The sequence below is a fragment of the Chiloscyllium plagiosum genome, chromosome 6 (assembly GCF_004010195.1).
Source record: "Chiloscyllium plagiosum isolate BGI_BamShark_2017 chromosome 6, ASM401019v2, whole genome shotgun sequence".
NCBI lineage: Eukaryota > Metazoa > Chordata > Chondrichthyes > Orectolobiformes > Hemiscylliidae > Chiloscyllium > Chiloscyllium plagiosum.
This window is the reverse complement of record NC_057715.1, coordinates 14,399,311-14,421,681: the sequence shown is the minus strand read 5'-3', so window position 1 is coordinate 14,421,681 and position 22,371 is coordinate 14,399,311. Positions and strand designations below refer to the sequence as shown.

At 41.2% G+C, this 22,371-nt stretch overlaps 1 protein-coding gene across 2 annotated transcripts; it reads right to left on the bottom strand.

Moving 5' to 3' along the window:
- Window positions 1–406: 406 nt before the first annotated feature.
- On the bottom strand, window positions 407–22,051 carry cfap97d2 (CFAP97 domain containing 2). 2 transcript variants are annotated; one of them, XM_043691245.1, is made up of 5 exons: window positions 21,768–22,050; window positions 11,735–11,815; window positions 9,028–9,146; window positions 4,259–4,451; window positions 407–1,536 (listed from the first exon to the last, which is right to left on the bottom strand). In XM_043691245.1, the coding sequence occupies exons 1-5, from the start codon at window positions 21,858–21,860 to the stop codon at window positions 1,456–1,458; spliced, it is 567 nt and encodes a 188-aa protein (XP_043547180.1). In that variant the 5' UTR covers window positions 21,861–22,050; the 3' UTR covers window positions 407–1,455. The 2 variants fall into 2 exon arrangements, with proteins under 2 accessions (XP_043547180.1, XP_043547181.1); XM_043691246.1 differs by lacking the exon at window positions 4,259–4,451 and having other exon boundaries at window positions 21,768–22,051.
- Window positions 22,052–22,371: the final 320 nt, after the last annotated feature.

Below are 22,371 nucleotides of genomic sequence, written 5' to 3'. Positions count from 1 at the left end.
TTTTCTGTGCAATGTGGTTTATTCTGGGTGGAGGTGATGCGGGTGGAGTAGGCGAGGGGCAGAAACCCAAGTTAACAACAGCGGTAACACCATTAGTAAGCAGCAGAGAATAGCATGGTGCTGAAAGTTGAACAAAGTGACCATACTTCCGGCAGGGATATATAACAAACATCTCAAACCGGCAAAAGCAAAGCTGTCCTGCACACTTGGCAGATTATGTGGTCTCATTAAAACATCATAGAGTCTCTGAGATTAGTGCTTTCCTCTCAGCGAGTTGCTGAGGATCCACAGTACAACTTCAGTCCATCATCCAACTAAAGAGTCAGAAAATGTAGCAACTTTACTTCGCTACACCCCCAAATAAACACTCAAAGGCCTTTATACTGAAGTAATTCATTTTAATATTCTGATGAAAGGTCATTGAGATGAAATGTTAAATCTATTTCTCTCAACAGATACCACCAGACTTTGTGACCTCTTTTAGTCTCTCTAGTTCTTTTCTTGGATTTCCAGCATCCGCAGAATTGTAGTTTTCAGTTTCTACTCAGTTTCTGTGCTTTTTATCTTGATTAAATTGATGTCCGTCATTTTCCAGAATTTTCTTATGCCCCTCCCCCGCCCCATCCCATTCCCCTTCCGTGTCTAATGTCCTCTAACCCCATCATAGTTCCCTAATCAGTTCACATGCCCAATAAATACTCTTCTCCAATCCCACCTACCCACATCATATCCACCCCCTCAATTTCCCACAATTGCTCAATAACCCCTTCACATCCAATCAACCTCACCCACCAACTCCCCCTCAAATCCTCTTCCATCCTCTCAATGTCTCTACCCAGTTCTCCTTTCCCTTGCCAGAAGCCCTCTAAACCACCAATGCTTTGCTTCCATCATCATAGCATAATCCCTAATGCCACCCTAGAGTCCAGTTGCCCATATCCACCTCCTCAGCCAATATGTCTTCCACCATTGCCTCCTCATTCTACCCCTCTTGCCCAACTCCCTTACCCCAAAGTCCTCTCTTCTCATCTTCTCAATAATCCCCCAATAACCCCTCTCATACTTTATTCTCCTCCGACTCAACTGCCCTCTTCACTCAACCTTATCCACACCCACAAAGCAGCAGTGACTCGCTGATCCTCCTAAACTGCTGACATCCAGAGATATTGTTAATAAATCAGTGTACTTGATGTAGAATCTTGCTTGATAGAAAATTAGGAAAAATTCAAAGAAGGCATATTCGATTGTCCAGTCTACGTTACAAGTTTCAAAAACTTGAAGGCACACTAAGTACTACAGGCAAATTACACTCGCGATCGAATGTGGATTTCAGCTTTATCTGTCATTGAAAAGAAGGTAGATTGTTTAGATGTACTAATGTGAACAATGGGGATTAGAATTGAGGATATTGTGGAGTTGATTCATGTCACTTGGTTCCATGTTTCCTGTTGACTTTTACTGTGAGCCCCTTGGTTGTATATTTTTACTTTTGCTGGTTCCTCTCGCTGGTGCGGATCTGACAGCTTCAGATTTTGTCTGGGGATAAAAAGTAAAAGGTCGATTAGGAGAAAACCTATCATAGATCAATCTAAATAAAACAAATCAAATAGTTTTATTAAATCATTTGCGGGATAGGGGCATCACTAGCTACGCCATCCTTTATTATCCATCTCGAATTGATGTTGAGAAGGTAGTGATGAGCTGCCTTCTTGAACCACTGTAATCCTTGCTATGTAGGGACACCAAGGCAGCTCCTTGGCCCAGCCAAGGGAAAGGAACAGCAATATAGTTCTAAGTCTGGAAAGTGTTTGGCTTGGAGAGAAATTTTCAGGTGATGGGGTTCGCTGTTCATCTGCCTTCCTTTGTCCTTCTAAGTGATAGAGGTTTTGGAAGCTACTGTCAAAGGAGCCTTGGAGAGCTACTTATGGATGGTTCACACTGCAGCTATTATGCATCGGTGCTGGATAGGGGTGTCAATCAAGTAGGCTGCTTTGTCTTGGATGGTGTCAAGCCTCTTTGGAATATTGTTGGAGTTGGACTCATCCAGAGAAGTGTGAAGTGATTAGATTAGATTCCCTACAGCGTGGAAACAGGCCCTTCAGCCCAACAAGTTCACACTGACCCTCAGAAGAGTAATCCACCCAGTCCTATTTTCCTCTGACTAATGCACCTAACACTATGGGCAATTTAGCATGGCCAATTCACCTGGCCTGCACATCTTTGGACTGTGCGAGGAAACCAGAGTGCCTGGAGAAAACACACGCAGACACAGGGAGAATGTGCAAATTCCTCACAGACAGTCTCCCAAGGCTGGAATCGAACCTGGGACCCTGGTGCTGTGAGGAGCAGTGCTAACCACTGAGCCCCATACCACCCTAAATGTTCAATCACACTCTTGATTTGAGCTTTGTAGGTGGCAGACAGGTCATGAGAAGTGAGGAAATTAGTTGCTCACTGTAGAACTCCTAGTCCCTGACCTGATCTTGCAGCTGAAGTATTTCTTGTCAATGGTAACTCTCACAATATTGATAGTGGGGAATTCAGCTGTGGTAATGTCAATGAATGTCAGAAGGAAATGGTTAAATACTCTTTTGTTGGAGATGATCAACCCTAACCCTCTTCCTTTGTGCCAGGTCTGACTCCAACCAATGAAAACTTTTCTCCTGATTCCCATTGACTTCAGTTTTGGATTTGTACCTGAAAATCCAAACAAACACACAGAGGGTTCCATCGAAAATTGAACTCTAATCCCGTAACCATGCATTAAAAAGAATTGCATTTTTATAGCACCTTTCATGATTACTTCAAAGCCAATTCAGTACTTTTGAAGTGTGATCAATGTTGTAATGAAACATGGCAGCCAGTTTTGGACACAGCAAGCTCCCACAAAATCAATGCAATCATGACCAGCTGATCTATTTTTGTAATGTTTGTTGGAAGTTAAATATTGACCCTAGACACCAGTTAGAACTCTCCTGCTCTTCTTCAGTTTAGTGCAATGGGACCTTTAACGCCTACTTGGCAGAGCGTTGATTTAACATCGCTTTTGAAAGGTCACAACACAGTTGTTCACTGACCGTATTGGCATAGAGTTTTGGGCTCAAGACATTGAGTGAGACTTGAATGCAGAACTTTTGGACTCAGGGGTGAGAGAGCTATCCTCTAAGATGCAGCTGAGAGTTTAAATTTAAAATGAGTGGGTGAGGAGCTCTGTGCCATAAGTGTGAATTCATTAAAGTACTCCCAAAATCTCTCAGGAAACCCAGGAATCATCTAAGTTTATCCACACGGTTTTATTTTACTTGATGCTTTTTAAAAATCATGACTTGAGTAAGGTTTGGTAATGTATCTAAGGAGTAACTTTGTAGAATACAATGTGACTCTGGCTCAGTCAAGTGGTTATGTCAGCACTGTTGGCAGGAAATAAGTCACTGTCCATTTCCTGGTTTGAGTGCAATAGGCAGCTTGGAGAGAGAGGGGGTGCAGGGTCTGGTGAATTGAGAAACTTCAGCATTATGCATTTACCTCGGGGTTTTCCTTTGTAGTGAAACATCACAAGGTGCTTCACTGGTGTGCTATCAATGGAATTTTGTGTCACATTATTATGACAGCTGACAGTTTGATCAAAGAGGGAGGTTTTAAGGAGCATCTGAAATGAGGAGAGAGAGGTAAAGAGGTGCAAGAAGTTTAAGGAGGGAATTTCAGACTTTTGGTCTTCAGCAGCTAAAAGCAGGGTTCCTAAAAGTGGATGAGAGGATGTGTAAGAAGTTGGGATTGGAGGAATGTAGAGATCTCAGGGATAGTTTTAGATTAGATTAGATTACATTACAGTGTGGAAACAGGCCCTTCGGCCCAACAAGTCCACACCGACCCGCCGAAGCGCAACCCACCCATACCCCTACATTTACCCCTTACCTAACACTACGGGCAATTTAGCATGGCCAATTCACCTAACCTGCACATCTTTGGACTGTGGGAGGAAACCGGAGCACCCGAAGGAAACCCATGCAGACACGGGGAGAACGTGCAAACTCCACACAGTCAGTCGCCTGAGGCGGGAATTGAACCCAGGTCTCTGGCGCTGTGAGGCAGCAGTGCTAACCACTGTGCCACCGTGCCGCCGAGTTATATCCTCATAGTACAGAGAACATTTTGAGCAGCCTTCCAGGTACCCTGGAGAGAATTAAAGTATTCACCAATGCAGCACACATATGGCATACAGAAACAGTGCTGGTCTCCCACCGATTGGAGAAATTACCTTTGAGTTCTGTCCATTGTACCAGCCACGAGGATAGTGAGCAATATGGTCCATGAGCTTCTCAGCTTTATACCAGTCTTCATGCCATTTCAGATGATTGTATTGAGGCTGGACCAGCTTGAGGCGTTCCTTCATTGTCTTGTTTTCTTGATTGACTCTCAGCTGTTCTCGGTGACGTTTTTCACCGTTTAAACTGATTTAAAGGCAGTTTAAAACAAAGCTCACATTAACTTAGCCTCTTACCCAATCATCAGGACATTCCCAAGTGCTTTCTGGCCAACAGATTACTTTTGTAGCCACGACCATACAGGCATAAGAAGCAACCAATTTGTACACACCAAGTTCCCATGAATCAAAATTAGATGAATGACCATTTAGGTCATTCAGAGATGTACAGCACAGAAACAGACCCTTTGGTCCAACTCGTCCATGCTGACTAAATATCTTAAATTAATCTAGTCCCATTTGGCAGCATTTGGCCCATATCCCTGTAAACCCTTCCTATTCATATACCCATCCAGATGCCTTTTAAATAGTGTAATTGTACCAGCTTCCACCAGTTCCTCTGGCAGCTCCTTCTGTACACGCACCACTCTTTGCGTGAAAAAGTTTCCTCTTAGGTCCCTTTTAAATCTTTCCCCTCTCACCCTAAACCTATGCCCTTTAGTTCTGGATGCCCCCACCCCAGGGAAGAGACTTTGTCTATTTATCCATGCCCCTCATGATTTTATAAACCCCTATAGGGTTACCCTTCAGCCTCCGACGCTCCAGGGAAAACAGCCCCAGCCTATTCAGCCTCTCCCTACAGCTCAAATCCTCCAACCCTGGCAACATTTTGCAAAACATTTCTGAAACCTTTCAAGTTTCATAACAACCTTCCAATCGGAAGGAGACCAGAATTGCACACAATATTTCAACAGTGGCCTAACCAATGTCCTGTACAGCCACACCATGACCTCCCAACTCCTGTACTCAATACACTGACCAATGAAGGAAAGTATACCAAATGCCTTCTTCACTATCCTATCTACCTGTGACTCCATCTTCAAGGAACTATGAACCTGCACACCAAGGTCTCTTTGTTCAGCAACACTCCTCAGAACTTTATCATCAAGTGTATAAGTCCCACCCTGATTTGCCTTTCCAACATGCAGTACCTCCAGGTCCCTGGTGCTGTGAGGCAGCAGTGGTAATCACTGAGCTACCATGTTGCCCCTGTCAGAGATAGATTCTTTCCACAGAGAGTGGTGGGTGCATGGAATGCACTGCCAGCAGTGGTAGTAGAGTCAGATACACTGGGGACATTAAAATGATAGGCATATGATGACAGTGAAATGTACGGGATATAGGTTAGTTTGATCTTAGAAGAGCATAAAAGGTCAGCACAACATCAAGGACTTAAGGGTCTGTACTGTGCTGTACAGTTCTAAGACTATGTTCAATGTTCAAATTAAACACCATCTGCTACTTCTCGGTCCATTGGCCTGTCTGATCAAGATTCTGTTGTACTCTGAGGTAACTTTCTTGGCTGCTGCCTGAACTGCTGTGCTCTTCCAGCATCACTAATCCAGTAACTTTCTTCACTGTCTACTACACCTCCAATTTTGGTGTCATCTGCAAACTTGCTGACTATACCTTCTTTGTTCACATTCAAATAATTTATGTAAATGACAAAAAGAAGTGACACTCCACTGGTCACAGGCCTCCCGTCTGAAATGCAACCCTCTACATCCATTCTATTTTCTTCCTTCAAGCCAGTTCTGGATTCAAATGGCTAGTTCTCCCTGCATTCCGTATGATTTAACCTTGCTAACCAGTCTCCCATGGGGAACCTTGTCGAACGCCTAACTGAAGTCCATGTAAATCAGGTCCATCGCTCTGCCCTCATCAATCCTCTTTGTTAGTGCTTCAAAAAACTCAATCAGGTTAGTGAGATATGATTTCCCATACATAAAGCCGTGTTGACTATCTCTAATCAGTCCTTGCCTTTCCAAATACATGCAAATCCTGTCCGTCAGGATTTCCTCCAACAACATGTCCACCACCGATATCAGGCTTCCTGGTCTAGAGTTCCCTGGTTTTTCCTTACCACCCTTCTTAAACAGTGACACCACAATTGCCAACCTCCAGTCTTCTGGCACCTCACCTGTGACTATCAATGATCAAACTATCTTAGCAAGGGGCCCAGCAATCACTTCGCTAACTTCTCCCAGAGTTCAAAGGTACACCCGATCAGGACCTAAGGATTTATCCAGCACCTCCTCCTCTGTATTATGGATATTTTACAAGATGTCACCATCTATTTCCCCACATTCTATATCTTCTATGTCCTTCTCCACAGTAAACACTGATGCAAAATACTCATTTAGTATCTCCCCCATCTCCTCCATTTCTACATGGAGGTGCCTTGCTGTTCATTGAGATGTCCTATTCTCTCTCTGGTTACCCTTTTTTCCTTAATGTACTTAGAAAATCCTTTTCAATTCTCCTTATCCCTATTTGCCAAAGCTATCTCATGTCCCCTTTTTGTCCTCCTGATTTCCCTCTTAAATGTTTTCCTACTGCCTTTATACTCCACTAAGAATCCACTCGATCTCTGCAGTCTGTACCTGACATAGGCTTCCTTTTTCTTGACCAAAACCTGCATTTCTCTAGTCATCCAGCATTCCCTACACCTACTAGCCTTTCCTTTCACCCTAACAGGAATATATTGTCCCTGGACTCCCATTATCTCATTTTTGAAGGCTTCCCATTTTCCAGCCATCCCTTTAGCTGTGAACAGCCGCCCCCCAATCAGCATTTGAAAGTTCTTGCCTGATACCATCAAAATTGACCTTCATCCAATTTAGAACTTTAACTTTTAGATCCGGTCTATCCTCTTCCATCACTATTTTAAAACTAATAAAATTATGGTCACTGGCCCCAATGGTGCTCTCCCACTGACCCCTCAGTCACCCGCCCTGCCTTATTTCCCAAGAGTAGGTCAATATTTGCACCCTTTCTATGTACATCCACATACTGAATCAGAAAAGTTTCTTGTCCACACTTAACAAATTCCTCTACATCTAAACCCTTAACACTATGACAGTCTCAGTCCATGTTTGGAAAGTTAAAATCCCCTAACAATACCATCCTATTATTCTTGAAATCTGGGGGGGGAGGGGCGGTGTTTTTACAATCCCGATAAGGTGATCATCCCTTTCTTATTTCTCAGTTCCACCCAAATAACTTCCCTGGACCTTTTGCCAGGAATATCACCCCTGAGTACAGCCGTGATGTTACCCCTTATCAAAGATGCCACTCTCCACCCCCCCTTTTCTATCCTTCCTGTAGCATTTGTATCCTGGAACATTAAGCTGCAAGTCCTGTCCATCCCTGAGCCATGTTTCTGTGATCTCTATGATATCCCAGTCCCATGTTCCTAACCATGCCCTGAGTTCATCTGCCTTGAGGAAATACTGGCTAGAATACTGAAAAATTTCTCTTGTTCTTAATCATATTAGGGCCATGGGATCCTTTATGTGAAATGGAGAGGACCGATAGGCCTCAGTTTAACGTTCCATCCATAAGTCAGTATCTCTGTGTTACTCTCTTGGTACAGTACTGGAAGTAGGTAAACTCAAGTATAATTGCTGAATCGCACTATGACAGAGACAAGGTTGGCAAACTATTCTATTGGTTTCTACATTCCCTGTCACTATTAGGCCTTGTCAGTATCCTATTTCAACCAGAAGTTCCAGGAAGCTGACGTGCAGTTGAGTTGCCAGCTCTGGTTGGAAGTAGAGTTCCTTGAGTTTTCTTACATGACCTCTTGCTTCCAACCATCCTGTTCTCTCCACCAGTCCATTGCATCTACTTCTGTATTTCAAACTTTAAGAAGGACATGGAGAGAGTGCAGAGAAGAATTATTAGAATAATACCTGATGTAGATTAAAGGGTTAACTATACCTCAACATGAATAATAGTTCCTTACGCATGTGTTCAGTAGCTATGTTATATTGACGTCAGATCCCACATCTGAAACCTAATGGAAGGCAGCATTGGTGAAGCCTTGGTCTACCATGCTTCTATTCACAGTTTAAACATTAATAAACATTAATAGCTTGGACTTGCACTGGGTTCAGTCCATGTCTGTCCCAAGCTGCTAGTGATGTTCATGTTCCACAGACAAGGAACTTTCAGTTATATTGGGAGTCTGGAAAAGCTGGGATTGTTTTGCGCAGAGCAGAAAAGGTTAGGGGGAGATTTAATGGGAGGATTGTTCAAAGTCAGGAAGAGGTTTGCTGAAGTAAATGAGAAAATGTTTCCAGTAGGAGGAGCATCAGTCACCAGATTCAAGTTAATTGGAAAAAGAGTCAAAGGCAACATGAGGTTATAATCTGACCTAACGTCTTGTCAAGATCTGGAAGTGCTACTAAACAGGAGGTGGATATATATTTGAGGAGATTTTTCCTTTTTGCAAGACTATGGGTAAAGACCAGGGCAAGGTTAGGATCAACAGGATAACTTTTTCAAAGAGCCAACGCAGACATATTCAGCTTATTGGCCTTCCTTTTTGCTGGGTAATTTGGTGAAAATAAAAACATTTTTTAATTCCTGAGGACTTGACAGGCATTGGTAACCATAGACATTTAATTTTAAAAACGTAAACTTCAAGTATGCTACTTGCTGCAAGGAGCTACAAGGAACACTCAATCCTCGGAACACATCTAAATACTTATTGTCAGAATGCACATCCAGGAAGGATGAGCAGAAGTCAGAAACATTACCTTTTCAATTTATACTCATTTTTATTGTCAATTCGGCCTGTGGTCCTCATGATTGTTGACATCTTTTGAAGCAACAGCTGGTTATCTCTTTCAATGATGGACAGTCTATCTTCCTCAAGCTGTGATATACAGTATATAAAATACAATTAATACCTTTTGACTCCATTCTTTGTGGGAAATAATACATTCATATTTTACATTTAAGGAGATGAATCTGACTTTCTGGTCAGGGCTGATTGTTACAGAAACTTGCTCTGGAGAACTCTCAGAAAAATGACTTGACATTACACTTATACATTGCCTTTCATAATCTCGTGGTGTCCCAAAATATATTCGAGTAAGTAATTACTTTGAAGTGTAGTCACTCTTAGCATTTAGGAAACCAATTTGCCTACAGCAAACTCCCATTTACAGTATTTTTAATTAAACGTCATTGACCTGAAAACCTATTTCTATTTTACTCTCCACAGGTGCTACCTGACCTGCTGAGTATTTCCAACATTTTGCACTTTTCTAATATCACAATCAGCAATATGTTAATGACCAGATAATCTATTTTTAGTGATGTTGATGGGGATAAGTATTGTCCCTGAAACCAATTAGTACTCCCCTACTCCTCTTCAAGGTGTACCATGGGATCTTACACAAATATCTGGGATCTGTCAGTGGGATCATCCTGTCTGAAAGATATTATTCTTGGGCAGTACAGCACTACTTCAGTACATCATGGCAAATGTCAGCATAGATTATGCGATCACTTGTCTGAAGTGGGACTTGAACTGGGATTCAGCATGACTGCGTCTTCAGGAGATGAGGAGAAGGAACGTTGTGGGGGGGGGGGGGGAAACGACTTAAATTTTAAAAATGATGAAACAATTTCACATTCCAGAACTTAGCATTAGAGGCTCCCACATCCTGATGGCACGAGTTCCAGTTACTGTCCACCAATGTTTCATCCTGACATGCTTGCTGTCCCATTGACAAACAAAACTGCTTGCCGCTATCAGAGCATGGGAAAATGTGTTAACTAGGCATCTCACTGATTTCAATACTGCACACCATACTCTCCCCACTGTTTCCCAGCATCATTCAATAGCAATAAAAAAATTTCCACATCTTAACACAATCTGGTTGCATAAAAGCTGAACCAGCATTTCTGGTGCATTGTGAGAGAGCTGTGTGCATAAACATGGTCAGCAGCTGTATTCAGAGACAGAAGATGTTTTGCTGAATTTTCTGTATTCCATTCAATTTGTAGTCAATACCAATATATATGTCGAAACATAAAATCTATAGCACAGAAACAAGCTAATCAGCCCAATTGTGTCCACTGGGGCCTATGCTCCACACAAGCCATAATACTTCACCTCACCATATCAGCATATCCTTCCATTCATTTCTCCCTTGTGTTTATCTAGCTTCCTGCAAAAACACAATGATTGGCCCCTTATCCCGAGATTCTGCCCATGTGTTTTAAATTCCCTGACAAGCGGAAACAACTTCTCAGCATCTACGCTATCAACCTCTTCAGAACGTTGTATGTTTCAAATAGATCGCTTCTCATTTTTCTAAACTCCAGAGAATGTAGGCCCAATTTAGCCAGCTTCTTAATACAGGATAGCTTCCTCGTTTCGGGGACAATTTAATGAATCACCACTGTACCAACTGCAATGCAAGTACGTCCTATCATAAAGGTGGAGACTAAAACTGCACGCAATATTCCGAGTGTGCTCTCAGCAAAACTCTGTACAATTGTGACAAGTCTTTTAAATTCATTTACTCCAATCCCCTAGCAATAAAGATAAACATGCTATTTACCTTTTCAATTGCTTGCTGTTCCGATATACTAACTTTCTGTGTAATTTGTACAATCACACCAAGTCTTTTTGAACATCAGCACTTAGAAGAGTCACGTCTTTTTAAAAACAAATCTGATTTTCTACTTTACAATGTAGGTGAACACTTTATACACACATTATACTCCATCTGCCATCTTGTTGTCTGCTCACTTAACTGCTGCCTACATCTCCTTTTGCAGCAGCTTTGTGTCCTCCTCACAGTTTTGCTTTCCACCTGCCTTTGCGTTCTCAACAAATTTGGGCCAATTACTCTTGATCTTTTCAGCTAAGTCATTAATCAAAATGATAAATAGTTGAGGCTCCAGCACTGATCCTTGAGGCACTACCGCCTTTCAACTTTAAAATGCTCATTTTCCACTTCCTGAGTGTTAACCAATCCTCTGTCTTTGTAAATATATTATCTCTAACTCCAAGAGCTGTTATCTATTAACTTTCAGATGCCTTTAGAAATCCAGACATACTACATCTATTTTATCTACCTCACTACTTGCATTCTCAAAACACCATGAATGACCATCTTGTATTGATAGTCCCTGTTGTTGAGTTCTGTCCACAAGTGGAAAGATCATTTCTGCATCTACATAGTAAAGTCTCTACTAGACGATCACTTTTAGCACTGCAGTTCAGAGCAGGTAGATGCATCCGATAGGTTCCATTTACAATGTGTACATTTTCTTTGGTTTCACTTAAGTTTTTTGAAACTATTGTCTCTATTGGATATGTTTCCCATCTCGGTCACGTGGACACTGGAAAATGCAGTCTGAAATGAATAACCTCACATCAGTAACAATAAGAAAAGGTAAAAGGATTGAAAGCAATAAGAGACAGCAGGAAATTACAGGCATTACCTTCAGCTTCTTAAATTTCAAATTAAGATGAGAATAGGTCTCAGGAGAATGGTTGTCAACTGTTGACTTTGCATCCTTGACCTGCAAGAGAAGGTTAAAGCAAAAATGGAATTGTTCAATGGAGTCATAGAGAAGTACAGCACGGAAGCAGACCCTTCAGTCGAACCCGTCCATATCCTAACCTAACCTAATCCCATTTGCCAGCACTTGGCCCATATCCCTCTAAACCCTTCCTATTCATATACCCATCCAGATGCCTTTTAAATGCTGTAATTGCCTCCACTACTTCCTCTGGCAGTTCATTCCATACACGTACCACCCTGTGTGTGCAAATGTTGTCCCTTAGGTCTCTTTTATATCTTTCCCCTCTCACCCTAAATCTATGCCCTCTAGTTCTGAACTCCCCCACCCATGGAAAAGATTTTGTCTATTCACCCTATCCATGATTTTATAAACCTCAGCCTCCGACGCTCCAGGGAAAACAGCCCCAGCCTGTTCAGCCTCTCCCGATAGCTCAGATTCTCCAACCCTGGCAACATCCTTGTAAATTTTTTCTGAACCCTTTCAAGTTTCACAACATCCTCCCGATAGTAAGGATACCAGAATTGCACGCAATATTCCAAAAGTGGCCTAACCAATGTCCTGCACAGCCACAACATGACATCACAACTCTTATATTCAATACTTTGACCAGTAGAGGAAAGCATACCAAACGCCTTCTTCACTATCCTATCTATGTGCGACTCTACTTTCACAGAAGTATGAACCTGCACTCCAAGGTTTCTTTGTTTAGCAACACTCCCTAGGACCTTACCATTAAGTCCTGCTTTGATTTGCTTTTCCAAAATGCAACACCTCACATTTATCCAAAGAGTACAGGGACCAGTGTAGTTCTCTCAAACCATACTACGTGGACCTGATGGTTTTATAAAGTCCACTCCCAATTAGATCTGAAAATAGACAAGTTACTCAGGCATACAATCATCCCAATAGAATAATCAAACTAGCTTTAAGTAAGTTCCTTCAATGGCAGCATTTTATCTCTCATACTACTTGCAGCTTGACAGATAAACTGATGAGCATATATTGGCGATGAGAAGTCTTACTTTTTATATCTAGATCAAATAGCCATTAAGTAAATGAATTCTGGGAGCACCATTTGGTCCTTCAAGCCTTTTGTTACAATGATGGATCAGGACCCTGCAGTATTTATCTGTTATTTTATCTGCAGATATTTTTTCTGTTTTTAATTCCAGAATGCATTTTCCTTTAAAAAGTATCTGTTAGTGGAAAAGGAAAAAAAAACTTCAGATATAAATTAAATAACTGTCTGGCAAAGTTCTGTGTGAAGACAATGGCATGTCACATTTGTAAAGAGTCTGAGAAACTTCAAACAGGGAGACCCAATAAGAAGAGGTCATATGGTGACTGACTATCTCTCCCCCTCAGCCCAAAGCTTGCTGATATGTCTGTTTCGCCCTCCAGGGAAGTACAAAAAACCAAGGGTTAAATACTGACGACAACAGCAGTCTGTCATTGACCAGATATCTTTGTGCATGGAATGAGTACTGTGATAGCCATAGCTTTATAAACAGTCATTTAAACACCTTTGCGCTGCAGGTAACACAATGTGAAAGACTCTCTCCAAGTGCTGCCAGGCAGTTCAAAAGGAATCTCAATTAACCTACAAACCCAAGAATTAGAATCAAGGCTGATTTGATCTTAGCTTTGTGTAACTGTTCCATAATTCTTAATACATGGGGCTAACAAAAAGATGTATCAACCCCATTTTTGAATTTTTCATTACCTATCATTAAAGCAGTAGGATTTTTGTTTTGAGGAGGCTCACATGGAGCATCAACACCAGTAAAGACCAATTTGTTCTTAGGATGGGGACATCACTGTTCCCATGCCCTTCCATGTGGAAAAGGATTTGAAGGGCTGTCACAGTACCTTAGTGAAATACAGCAGTAGATCTTGTAAATGATACACACTGCTGCCACCGTGCCTCAGTGATGAAGGGTGTGAATATTGAAGATACTGGATTGGGTATTAATCAAGTGAGCCACTTAGTCCTGGATTGCGTTGAGTTTTTTGAGTGTTGTTTGAGCTATACCCATATGGCAAATGGAGAATCTTTCATCATACTTGACTTGAGCTCTGAAGATGGTGGAGAAGCTCTGGGAACACAGGTCTGTGAGTAACCCGATGCAGAACACTTAGTCTTTGATCGGCTCTTGTAGCCACAATATATAAATACCTGATTAATAGTAACTCCCAGGATGTTGATAGTGGGGAATGGTAATGCCATTGAACATCAAGGGGGGAATGCATAAATTCTCTCTGGTTAGACATGGTCATTGCTTGGCACTTGTGTAGCACAGATGTTACTTGCCACTTGTCAATTCAAGTCTGGATTTAGTCCATGACTGACGACAAATGGACATGGATTGCTTCAGTATCTGAGGAGCCACAAATGGTATTGAACATTGTGCAAACAAGCCCAGCTCTGATCTTACAAAGGAGAGGTTATTGATGAAACACCACTGCAGATGGGGCCTGACACACTACTCTGAGGAACTCCTGCAGAAATGTCCTGGAGTGAAGATGACTGACTGCAACAATCACAACCATCTTCCTTTGTATTAAGTATAACTTACATCTGTGAAGTATTTTCACCTTGATTCTTATTTATTCCAGTTTTACTAAGGGTCTTTGATGACACCTTCCAATCAGTGGAGAATGTTCCCCAATTACCATTGCCTCTAATATCACTAGGGCGATTTTATTCTATGCTCGACAGAATGTGGCTTTGATGATACGGGCAGGTCTGGAGTTTGGTTCTGTTGTCTATATTAGACCAAGACTGCAATGTAGTCAAGAGCTGTGTGGCCCTGGCAGAACCGAAACTGAATTGAATGAGCAGGTTTCTTTGCAAGTGACGTTTGATCGCACTAAAGCCCTTTCCATCATTTTGCTGCTGATTGAGAATAGTCAGATAGAGTGGTATTTGTCCTGCTTTACATAGCATACCTGGACAATGTTCCACATTGTTGGGTAGATAACAAAATTGTGGCTGAACTGGAACAACTTGGTTAGGGACACAGTTAGTTCTGGAACACAAGTTTTTAGTACTATTGCTAGGATGTTATTAGTGAGCATAGACTTTTGCAGTTTCTAGCATCTGCAACCAAATTTTAATATTATATAGAGTGAGACAGATTGGTTAAAGACTGCCAACTGAAATGCTGGAAACCTCAGGAGTTGGCAAGGATCGATCATAGACTCGGCACTTTAGACTTCTTTTTAAACATTGGTGTGCTGGTCATCCCTGTCATTGAAGATGAGGATATTTGTGGAGTCTCCACTTCCTGTTGGTTGATTATTTGACCCCGCCAATCATGACTGGACGTGGCAGGACAGCAGAGCTTAGATCTAATGTATTGGTTGTGGGATTGCTTAGCTTTGTCTATCTCATGTTGCTTCCTCTTGATGGTAATGGCAGAGCGGGGGATATGCCAGGCCACGCAGTTACAGTTTGTGGTTGAATATAATTCTGCTGCTGCTGATGGCCTACAGCTCTGCGTGGACATCTATCCACATTTAACACAGTAGTGGTGCCATTGTATCCTCAAGATGAAGCTGGGACCACAAGAACAATGCGGTGATCACTGGTCTCAAGACTATCATGGCCAGATGCATTGGTGAAGATGCGCTCAAGTAGATTTATCCCTCTTGTTGTTTTTTCACCACCAGCCACAGACTCAGTCTAGCAGCTATGTCTTTTGGGACTCAACCAGCTCTGTCAGTTTTGGTAGTTCAAACTACTGTTGGGGATGGACAATGAAGTACACTCCATAACCTTACCATCCTCAGTGTTTCCTCTAAGTGTTGTTCAAAATGAAGGAGTATTGGTTCATCAGCTGACAGGATGCAGTTGGTTTTAATCAGCAGGAGGTGTCTTTGCCTGTGTCTGATCTGATGTCATAAGACTTCCTGGGGTCCAGATTGAAATCTGAGGACTCCCAGGGCCTTGACAGTAAACTACCTTAAAGTCACCTCCAATGGGTCTGTCCAGCTGACGGGACACGGCTTACCCAGGAATGATGATAATGTTGGTATTTTCTGTGACTTTGTCTGGAAGGTATATTTCTGTAAATATGACTATGTCAGACTATTCCTTGGCGGCTTTGTGATGCAGCTCTCCCAATTTTAGCTCATCTTCCAGATGTTGGTGAGGAGGACTTTATGGGGTTGATGACTGTGTTACCATTTCTGGTGCAGAGCTCAATGCCAGGTGCTTCAACTGCGGTTTTCTTCTTTTGATAAACTTTGCTGCAGTTTTGATACAACTGAGTGGTTTTCAAAGCCTTTTCAGAGAGCAATTAAGAGTCAACCACATTCCACATTTTTATTGAATTCAAACTTCACAATTGCCATAGTAGGTTTTGAACCTCAAATTCTGTAATAGTCCAGTGACATTACCACAGCCTCCCCCAACTGGCCTGTTGCTGTGTGCTGTTTATTCTATGCCATTAATTCATCTGTGCTGAAGTGGTTAGATGCATTCACTAACAAACCCATTTCATTTGTATATAAATTATATTTTGAATCTCACTGGACAGATTAATTCTGAAGAAGAGTCACACTGGACTCAAAGCATTAATTCTGTTTCTCTCTTCATAGATGCTGTCAGACCTGCTGAGTTTCTCCAGCATTTTTCTGGGTTTGTTTCAAATTTCTTCTTTGTATTTCTTATTGGCAGTGTGTTTGGAAACTGTATGCTTTGAAAATCCTAGTTTAAATACTGTTTCTTTTTTGATGGATTAATCTTGACCAGAACACTGAAATCAGTTGGTCTCACCAATTTGTGACATTTTGGATTTTGTTGGAGTGAGAGTTAATCTATTTAAATGTCGCTTGTAGTTCCATTGCATTCCTTTAACTGATTCAACACTATGTAAACTTGGATAATATGGTTTGTGTAAATGTAATCAATAGCATGTATAACCTGTTGTCATGGAACATTCACCTTGATTCAAAGGCCAGCTTGCAGCTTATAGCAGTAATTTCATAGCTAAACACTCACCTACTTAATATAGTTTCTATTGTAATGAGTTCCTTTGACAGTTTTGTCAGAAGCACCCAATATGGTTGTTATCCTAGCAACATCATTCTTAATGCTTATAAGAAGAGAAAGAATAGGAGCACTTGACTATTCAAGCCTATTCCACCAATCAATAAGATGATAACAATTTAAGTATTTAATTGACAATTAATTTATCACTTAAAGCTCTTGCCTGATGGTGAATGAAGGTGATCACCCACGACCTTTATCCCCAGCAATGAATTATGGAGGTTTCAAGAAAGGTGTAAGTATCTCCCCAGGGTCAACTCAACAGATTATATGCCATCTCCAGGAGGGGGCAAGTCATGCCCTAAAACGCCAATAGGCCTCACAGCTGGACTTTTCTTCTATTTTTGTCATTTACATGCTGGTTTTAGGCGGATGAGGGAGAATAATCCAGCTGCTGACTAAAGTCAGAGTTACAAAACAGGAAATCATTCGCCTCATCAACCCCATGCCAGCTTTCTGTAAAAACAACTTGCATAGTCTAATTTCCTATTTTTCCCCATAGTCCTACGTACAGTGGTTTCCCTGCAGGTGCCTATCCAATTACTTTTTGAAAGCCAGCCGAAACCAGTGCACAAACTAAATCATTTCAGTGAGGGCCAAGCTTTTACTTCTTCCTCCCTCAAGCAAATCTTGCTTCAAATCGCTGTGAGCCATTTTAACCATTCCATTATGATACATTGCTTCACACCACCCCCACACCAATGGACATGAAGCCCAAGTGTTTCAAACTTATGATCTCGTGGCAGCTAGCCTCAAATTTGACAAAAACACATCCACTTCTTCAAGTAGGAGGAAGGGTGTGGGTGGAGCTCACAACCACACTGAGGTTGAGCTTCTCATGTGATTCATCGCATTAAAGTTCCATAAATGTTTACATGAGCTGTGAACCATACCCTGAACCAGATTCGACAATCGCACAGCTTTCTACCAACACATGGACTTAATTTAATATCCAAACATCTGTGGCACTCTATAAAAATGAACATTCATCTCAGTCAGTCCATCATGCAAATGCTTTGTGTTTCCATGGAAATATCCTGATTGCTCCATACAAACTGCCACTTACAAGTGCAACCTGTCCAAGTCTGCTTTGAAGTTCAAAAGGACATTTGTTGGCATTGATAAACCAGTAGGAATTAATGCTGTCTCACAGAGATGACAGCATGACATGAGTTATAGAATTTTATATGCAGAGGAGGCCATTCAGCCCATCATGCTTGTGATTAGCCTCCCTCCCCTCCTCTTTCCCCAAATACTTCTATGATTTTCATCGCTAATTATTTATCCAATTTCCCTTTTCCATTAAATTACATTTCATTGCCCTTGCAGGCAGCATATTCGCGATCACAACAACTTGCTGAATAAAACAAAACTCTTCATCTCTTCTCTGGTTCTTTTGCCAACTACCTTAAAAATATGAACCTTTGGTAACTGACCATCCGAACAGTGAAAAGTTTCTCCTTATTGGCTCAAACGAAGTTGTTCATGACTCATAGTAAATCTCCCATTCACTCTCTCAAGGCCTTGACATCCTCTTAACGTGCAGTGCCCAGGACTGAGCACAATACTCCAGCTGTGGCGTGATGATTTATAAAGATGAGTCCTGTGCAAGAACTCACATTCCAACCAGAGTCACCTATTCTAGTCGAATTTCCCATGGCGTTTTCAGATTTTGTTTCCTTTTCAAATACTTATTCATCTCGGTTTTGATATGTTGTGGCTCATATCTCTCTGTCTCCAGGTTAAAACTGTATGCGATTTGTATACTCATCCACTCCCATTGGATTTGCAACTAGTGAAAGAGCGGATAAGCCTGTCGACAGCAGATAGTCTGTTCAGACACAGTGAGGTGTGACTTTGCTATTCACTGTTCTCCATGACCCCTCCCCCCATCACTGGACATATCCCATTCCCACCACCAACCCAAGCCCCCTCCTCCACTTTCCCAGCATTCACCTTCCATATAGAGAGACAGAAGAAAGGAAGATAAAATAAAAGACCTGGAAGAAGGGATTCACTTAATTCGTCGATATCGCTTTGCAAACTACTCATGTCCTCCTCACAATTTACATCCTATCTATCTTTATGTTTTTAGAAAATGTAGCTACTGTTCATGTAATCCCTTCATCTTAATCATTACAATAATTGTAAATAGTTGAGGCCACAGCAATGATCCCTGTTGCTCTCCACTTGTTATAGCTTACCAACTGAAAAAATATCTAATTAATCCTATTCCTGCTTTCCATTAATTAACTAATCTATCCATGCTAATATTTCATCAGTTAAGCCCTGAACTCTTATTTTGTGTCATAATCTTCAAGGCCAAAGATTGTATGATTTCATGAAGGAGTTGGATATAGCCCTTGAGGCTAAAGGGATCAAAGGATATAGGGAAAATCGGGAACAGGCTGTTGAGTTGGATGATCAGCCATGATTACAATAAATGGTGGAGCAGGTTTGAAGGGCTGAGTGGCTTCCTCCTGCTCCTATTTTCTCTATTTTTATGGTGTGTCACCGTATATACCTTCTGGAGATCCACATTGACAAGTTTCACTTTATCTATGTTACTTGTTGCTTTCTCAAAGAACTCTAACAAAATAGTAAAACTTGATATCCCTTTCACAAATCCAGGTTGACCCTGCCTCATTATGTTAAAATACTTTAAGTGCCTTTCATAATAACAGATCGCAGCAAATTCCCTGTGAGGGTATTCAGCCAACAGGCCTGTAGATTCTCGCGTTGTGCCTCCTTTATTTCTTAAATAATTATAAAATTTCTTAACTATTTATTTTTTTTTTAGTTTGCTTTCTCTCATATTCTAATTTCTCCCGCTTAATTTTTTCTTTGCCATTCTTTGCTGGTTTTTAAACTTTGTGCAATATTCAGTGTTACCACTAATCTTTGCAAAATTATTAGGTTTTTCTTTCAATTTGATACCATCTTTAAATTTCTTGGTTGGCCGTGGTTGGTGCATCCTTCTCCCAGAGTAAGTATTTCTCACTAGAATGTATCTTTTCTGAGTGTGATGAAATATCTCTTTAAAAGTCTGCTACTGGATCTCTATTATCCTTCCTTTTAACCTAATTTCCCAGTTCAGGGAAATTGTCCAGTGCTGCCTTCATACCTTGATTAAATGCCTTGATTAAATTTAAAATGCTTGTCTTAGTCTCACTCTTCTCTTGCTCAAATTGAATGTAAAATTCAATCACTCGCTGTTCACTGCTACTCCTTTACTCTGAGATCATCCATTAATCCTACCTCATTAATGGGTGCTGCTGTCTGCTTGGTTGTAGAACATACTGTTATAAGAAAATATCCTGAAAGTACTCAGGCTCATTGAGTTCTACAGAATAGAAAACAGCTTCTCAGCCCATCAAGTCTAGCACTGGTCAAAAACAACTACCCAAATATTCTAATTCCATTAACCTATTTCTCCAATGTTGGTTCACAGATAAATATTGGCTAGGACATCAGTGAGAACTCTCAATCTATTTCTCAAAATAGTTCAATGGTATCTGTTACAGACAGACTAAATGTTGGTTTAACATCTCATCCAAAAGACAGCACCACTCAGTGCAGACTCCCTTAGTACTACATTACAGCATCAGCCTTGATCGCATCAGAAGTCTCTGCTTCAGGCCTTCAGATTCAGAAATAAGAATGCAACCAATTGAACTACAGCTGACAAATTAGGCCTGGAGGCTGTGTGATAAAGACCTTTGGGGAAATGCTCTCAAAGTGATGAGCCAAGTTGTAGGAGATCATGTTTACTTGAATGACGTAAAATCCAAACATTCTGAAAATCAGACGTTTTATAATGCATTTAAGTGCTGCTCCAACATGAATAATAATACCAGTATATCTAGGGTCAATATTTATGTCAAAATGATAAAAGAAACAGACCTGCCATAATAGATCATGTGGTTACTGACCATATAAAATGATAAACAATGCAACCTTAATTTAACTGTGATGAATTGCATATTGTTTGCATCAGTTATAAAAGCAGTACATCAAAGACTGCTAGGCTCTTGCAAAGTCATTTGAACTATTTACAGAATAAAATGTGCTAGCATCATGAAACATTTCAATTCAACGCAATTTATGAAGTAATGTGATTGACAGGTTGGCATCTGTTACTATTTTAGTTTGAAATCAGCTCAGTGAATAGGAATTCAATTTTTAATACCCATATTTCTTCTTGACATATTTGATTTGAAACGTTAACCCTGTTTGTCTCTGTTCGACCTACTGAGTTTTCCCAGTATTTCTTGTCTTTATTTTCGGATTTCTAGTATCCACTGCATTCTGCTTTTATATTATGTTTGCACTTCACTACTTCAGGATGTCCCAAGGCACTTTGCAGCTAATTAAGACGTTTTGCAACGTTCCCACAGTTATAGTAGAAGAAATAATATATCTCTGCCATTAGTAGGTGACTTGTGGTGTTGCCTGGAGTTAGGGAGTGTAAATTATTTGTATTTCTTTGTAAGATAGCTACGGAATGGCGAAGAATTTCGAAAGTCACTCCACAGGACCACCTGGTGGCCAGAGCCTGAAGCTGTCACAAATTATTGTTTACATACAGAATTTACATGGCAATTTCAACCTCCAATATTGACATACATTGAAAAGGCGAGCAAAGAAAACCAAGAGGGGACCGAGCATTGGATTTTTCAAAAGTGCAATTCAATGCAAAAAGAAAATCCATACGCACTAAATATTCGAGCTATAAAGGGTTAGAAAGACAGTTTAAACAGACGCAAACACTAATTGTTTGGTTAAGTGAATAGGTCTTCACTTTTACACCACAGACACAAAGCCCTCCTTCACCTGGCGGTAGTGACAAGCGCTGATTTATTCGGGGTAGCTCAGTCTCCGACCGTTTTGCCTTACCTTTCGCCGGTGCTCATGGTAACAAACTCGGTCCCATTTCTCCTGCAGGTATTTGTTTCCAGTGGGCAGAATCGGTTGGTAGGCGCGGTGCATGGTGGAGACCGGGAGAGCAGCGAATCCGGGCGGGCACAGGATGCTTAAGGCATGTTTAGGGTATGCAGCGTTCCTGTGTGTCTGGCATGTTTGCGCCTGATCATGTGTCAGTTGCTATGACAAGCGAGCGGCTAGCTCCAGGGAAGCTCCTCTGTTCAAAGTGTTTGGCCAGAGGCGAATGGGAAAAAATACCGCCCCCACATCCCAGCTGCATCTGCCCTGTGGATCGCCTTCCACCGAATGTTTTGTACAAAACACTGGAAATATATTAAACCAAAACTGACGATGGAAAGATAAAGTGACCACTTAAAACTTTCAATTTGAGCCGACTAATGTAATTTAGGGAATGAATAGTGTAGGTTAGCTGGGCTTCAGGTTGGGTTCCACAGGTCAGTGCAATATCGAGGGCCGAAGATTTTCTATTATACACACGGTACCCTGTTTGTGACCCTCAAACTCTCGCTTGGGCTGTATCCGGGATAGATAGCAAATTGCATTGGCGAGCACACCA